The 5,512-nt window shown below is 37.5% G+C and overlaps 1 protein-coding gene across 1 annotated transcript in view; it reads right to left on the reverse strand.

The window, feature by feature from the left end:
- The window catches only part of LOC119409628 (C-type lectin domain family 1 member A-like), a 37,907-nt gene that overhangs the window by 21,738 nt on the left and 10,657 nt on the right, over positions 1-5,512 (reverse strand). Inside the window, exon 9 of the mRNA XM_037676529.1 lies at positions 3,901-4,016. Coding sequence (XP_037532457.1) covers positions 3,901-4,016 — 116 coding nt within the window. The remainder of the gene's footprint in view (positions 1-3,900; positions 4,017-5,512) is intronic.

Consider the following 5,512-nt stretch of genomic DNA (forward strand, 5'->3'; position numbering starts at 1 on the left):
TCTATTTAAATATGCAAGTAGATGTAAAAGAATCAAAGTTCATGCTTGATAATCCAGGTAAAAAAATCCAACTACGTTCAGTCAGGTCATCTGGACGGTTTCTTTTTGTTGTTGTTGAGACGTTTCACCATTCATCCAATGGACTTCATCAATCTAAGGAGCCACAAACAAACTCAGTCCCACAAGCAGCTCACTCCCATCAAAGCTCACCCCAGTTTTTCATTCTATCTTTATTTACACAGATAAATCACATTGAGCCTAGAAGATTCATTTACAAGTGAGATTTGTTTAGACAGACAAAAAGTGATGAAAGTAACAACATGTATAGGATTTGGAGGCAAAAATAATCCTATCCAACTCTCACTCCTTGGCCGAGGAGAGAGAGCCTGATATTGAAAAAAACACCCCGTGCATCAGCACATAGTGACGTAGACATTCCGCAGGGGAGATGACAAGAGCGGTGATCATGTCAAGGACACTCCAGAGACACTGAGTTCTGATAAGAATGGTACAATCAGTCCGTTCCCTCCCTAAACTCTCTCGACGGTGCCGAAATTGACCTAGGACTGAACCAGAGAGAAACCAAGAGTCCTGAAATGACACAATGTTTATTCAGCTGGGTCCCTCTGATAGATCCGCAGACTTCCTCGGTGGGAGGGGCAGAGCATCAAATTTACAGGGCCTCCAGGCAAGTTGAGATAAATTACCTTTCGGAAGATATATATAGAGAGGCTCTTAAGCAGTTTCACAAACAGGACAGAGCATAAGCAAAGTGGAGTAGGGAGAGTGGGAGGGAAGCATCCGCCCTCAACAAGGGTAAGTGGTGAAGTGCAGTAGTTTGGGAGTGTGCTGCTTGTGGGACTGAGCTTGTTTGTGACTCCTTGGATTGATGAAGTCCTTTGGATGAAGGACGAAACGTTAAAAAAAAAAAGAACCCTCCAGATGACCTGACAGAACTTTGATAGATATAAAAATGTTGTGCATGTGTGCTTCTTTTCTCTGCACAAACAAATATGTTGTCTAGATGCAGCAAAACGAGGAATTTAATGGAATATACAGTAAATAATGAGATGGTCAAAAATGTTAGTGGGGTTTAAAAAAGAGAAGATGTTTGCCACACAAACACAAAGAGAAATGATTGTGTGTGTGAAGCTGCAGTTGTTTAATTAAATGAACTGGGAGACACTGATCTGCTGGTGGCGCACTTCTGAGTCTGAGGCATTTCCAACTTTACACAGCACCACTATTACTGTAAACAATATAAATAAATAAAAGATGCTGTGCCTCAACAGTGGGGGTTAGGCTACAATGTGGGGAAATCTGACTTATCTGGGTATCCCTTGGATGAGGTCATCACATACAGCTGGCATGGCACGATCAGGGATGCCAGAGAAAAACCCGATCAGTGTTTACTTGGTGTGATTCCTCCAGCAGCACCACAGCTGACATTCATTCACCATTACAAACTTTTACACAGCTGTTTATGGACATACATGTCATTATCTGCACCTTGTCGATCTGAGGAATCATCGCCGGTGAGTTGTTCTGGATTCATTTGCTGATCCAACACCCTTTCTTTCTGAGTGAGGATGGAAGTCCACCTTCAAGAATTCCCTCACATTTTATGCTCCTCAGCTGTCTGTGACCCTTCCTCATGGATACACTGCCACCAAGTTCACCCCAGGACCCCGATACGCTGCTACCACCATGCTCAACAACCAGCGCCCCTCTAAAGAGGTTTAGACGTGCTCAGAACTATTGTGGACTGATCTCAGTATCAGATGTAGTGAGGAGCTCACGGCATTGAAGCTCTCACTAAGGTCTTGTAATTCTGAGTGATTCTTCAGGTTGTAGTGATGTCAGCTCGGTCACTGTGCCGCCTCTGAACGTCTGTCATTGGAGAACCACGCAACAATAAGTGTGCAACCTTTCTAATGCTGCCTAATGTTTTCTGCCCTGACATGAATAATTGTGTTGATGGTGTGACGTGTGTGCATGTGAACATGTAGAACCTTTGTCGTGGAAAATAAAGAGATTCCCAAACAATCAGGTTTCATTATTTTTTAAAGCTTTGGAGAACAGCCAACAATTCACAGCAGATCAATGCATTTACAAGAACACACTCATCAATGCCTTCTCCTGTCCGAGGTTCCAATTACTGTCCAGATGTTATCAAAGCAGCTGTGCACCGAAACAACGTCTTTGTCCAATTTAGTTTATTTACTTTTTCTCTTTAAATAAATGTATCTTGAAATACTTAGACATGAAGATAATTTAAAAACAACTAAACTCAGAGAAATTACATTCACTGTGAAAAGGCAACAATTCAAATCAAACTGACGTTATTCAAAGTGATCAGATGTAAATTTATTAAAAGTATAAAGATTTAGATCATGTCATCTGGACTTCGTTTTTTTGTTAAAAAGAAACGTTTCGCCCCTCATCCAAGAGGCTTCGTCGGTCTGAGGCCTAGCCATCTGGTATTACCCAGAAGCCACCCTAACTCTTGTGTTTCAAGCCTGCCTCAGATACCCCTGAAGTCTGGCCTTTTCACTAATGGTTTCAAAAACACAAAGTTTGTTTTCTCAGTCATCCAGGTGGATCCTGGATGACTGAGAAAACAAACTTTGTGTTTTTGAAACCATATAAAGATTTAGGTTTGCAGTTCTTGTACATATTGAGGACTCAGTATCATTTAATGTACAAAAAAAATCTTAAATGTTAAAATCAGCTGCTGATCATTTGACACAGAATCATCAGCTACAGAAAGGAAAAAGATCATGTTTGTCTCAACATCGTACAACAAACATGACAAAAATCAAAAGTGAACTCAAACCAAAAGATGAACTCTGATAACTAATCGGACTTTATCAGAACTTTACGCTCACAGATAAATCTGAGCAGAAACAGAGAATCTCCTTTGTCCCAGGTCTTTGTGAGTTCCCTCTTGGGGAGTTTCGGGTTAATATCTGGACCTGTAGGCATCAACAGAACATATGGACCAGTTTTACTTATCGCTGCGGTCACCCAGTACCTGTAAATAAAAAAACACAAACATTATAAACTAAAATAAATCTTCATGTAACTTCTGCAGCAGAAAATAAACAGAAAAAGAGTCAGTTTGATACAGAAACAACAACAAACATCCGACAGGTTGTAAATTAGATTTTATTATTATTTGCTCCTGAAAATGCAACAGAAACACAAGAAGAAGTTTCTTATTACATCATCATCATTCAATAGAAGATATTTTAGAAATGACTGTAGAAGCTGAAAACATATGGCTTTATTTAAATTAAGAAATAAATATAAAAATTCATCAGGTATAATATTAAAAAGATATTAGAGCACAGATATAAAAAAAGGTCGGTTATCAAAATATTAATTATTCTAATAATTAACGTCCTGTGTTTGTAGTTTGAATGTAGTTTTATTTGTCACTTGTCAGTTAATTTTATATTTATTTAAGTTTTTCAGTCAACTTTGTGGATTTTTGTTCTTGAATGAAAGGGTAACAATAATTTTGATCATGTCCATGTAATTAAAATAAATCAATTAATTTAAAATGTTTTTTTTCTGCATTTGATGTTTGATCTTAGAAAACTGATGCAGCAGCAGAATATTTAAATGTAACTGCAAATTAAAAAACTTTAAATCAAAGAATCACCTGTAAAGACTTAGATTTTGATTTATTGTATTTTTTATTTAAAGAGGTTTTATTCAGAGGAGGATCAGTTACCAACAACATCTGAAGTTAATTAAAATAATTTGTTCATACCTTTATAAATAATAAAATAGTGTAATGAAATGTTATATACCTTGAGAATAATTTAAACCCTAAATATTCACAGTGCAGTATGACAGTGGAATAAAAAGATTCCAGTTTTTTAATTCTCTTACCCCAAAGTGTCGGTATGTCCGTCAACCCAGACCCAGTTGCTCTTATTTTGTTTCAGCCCCAACCAGTATCCATGATCATTGCTCCAGTAGGGCTCTGTGTTATTACTGATAAACTCCTGTCAATTAAAACATGCAGAGCATCAGAAACATTTACACTTTTTAATCTCAGTACAATAATATGGAACACCAAAATTCTCAAAATTAATTAAATAAATAAAACAATTATGAAATAAGAACATTTTTAATTTTTTAATATTTTATTTCATAACTGTGTTTTTCATGGCTTATTTATTTCATAATGATGCTTTTCAGCAGCATGACATCAGCTGTCGATCAACGCCAGCGGGTTGGGCCTGAAAGCCCACTGGCTGATCCTTCACATCTGCTGTTATTGCTAGAATCACTCAGCTCCCTGTCAATAGCAAGCAGCCATCAGGATGCTAACAATCCATCGTTAGACTGATGGTCCTCCTTGATCATTTGAACAGCTAGTTTTGAATGCCAACAACAAACTGGTTGATCCACTATGAGAAGGTGCTATTTATAAGACTGAGCTGAATACAGCTCCTCAGACTGAAAAAGTCTTTTGGATGAATCTAAAAAAGTTCAATCTGGTCCTCTGGACATTCAAAAAACCCCAAAACAAAGCAAAACAACAAAAAATGTAGAATAGTAAACTGTGAATAGTAAACAGCCATCAGTGTGCTAATGATCCATTGTTAGGCTGATGGTCCTTCTTGAGCATGTGATCAGCTGGTTTTGGTTGTCAGCCACAAACTGGTTGATCCACTCTGAGAAGGTGCTATTTAAGAGACTGAGCTGAAAACAGCACCTCAGACTGAGGAAGTCTCTCGGACGAGAGACGAAACGTTTCTACATTTTTTGTTGTTTTGCTTTGTTTTGGGTTTTTTTGAATGTCCAGAGGACCAGATTTAACTTTTTTAGATTTTTCTACCTGGATTATTGAGCATGCATCAGGATCTTTTGGATGAAAGACGAAAGGTTTCTACATTTTTTTTGTTTTTTGAACCCGTCCAGAGGACCTGACTTAACTTTTTTAGACTTCACATCCATTAGTTTTCCTGAATACCTGTTCATTGTTACAGCTAGCATAGCAACTAGCAGTGACTTGCTAAGTCAACAGTCATAAAGGATGCAGAGTTGCATGAACTTCGTTCAGCTCAGGTAACTTTAGCAGATCAAACTGAGAACTCAAAGGATAAAAGTGTCGTGACAAAAAAGTAATGGGCTGTCAAAAATTGATTGGTGCAGCCGGAGCACGCACGGTAGGGCTTGCTGTTTTAGTTCTTTGAATTTAACAAGATTAACACGGAAAAACAACTATTTGTTTGCTCTAAATTATAAATTATATCTAAATTATGTCTGTGAGTGAGCAGGTATTCAGGAAAACTAATGTATGTGAAGGATCAGCCAGTGGGCATGCTGGTCCAACCCACTGATGTGATTGACAGCTGAAGTCATTCTGCTGAAAAATGCCATTATGAAATAAATAAGCTATCATGAAAAACACAATTATGAAATAAATAAGCCAAGGAAAAACACATTTATGAAATAAATAAGCCATGAAAAACACAGTTATGAAATAAATAAG

Source organism: Nematolebias whitei, chromosome 5 (genome assembly GCF_014905685.2).
Source record: "Nematolebias whitei isolate Nwh7 chromosome 5, NemWhi1, whole genome shotgun sequence".
Taxonomy (NCBI): Eukaryota; Metazoa; Chordata; class Actinopteri; order Cyprinodontiformes; family Rivulidae; genus Nematolebias; species Nematolebias whitei.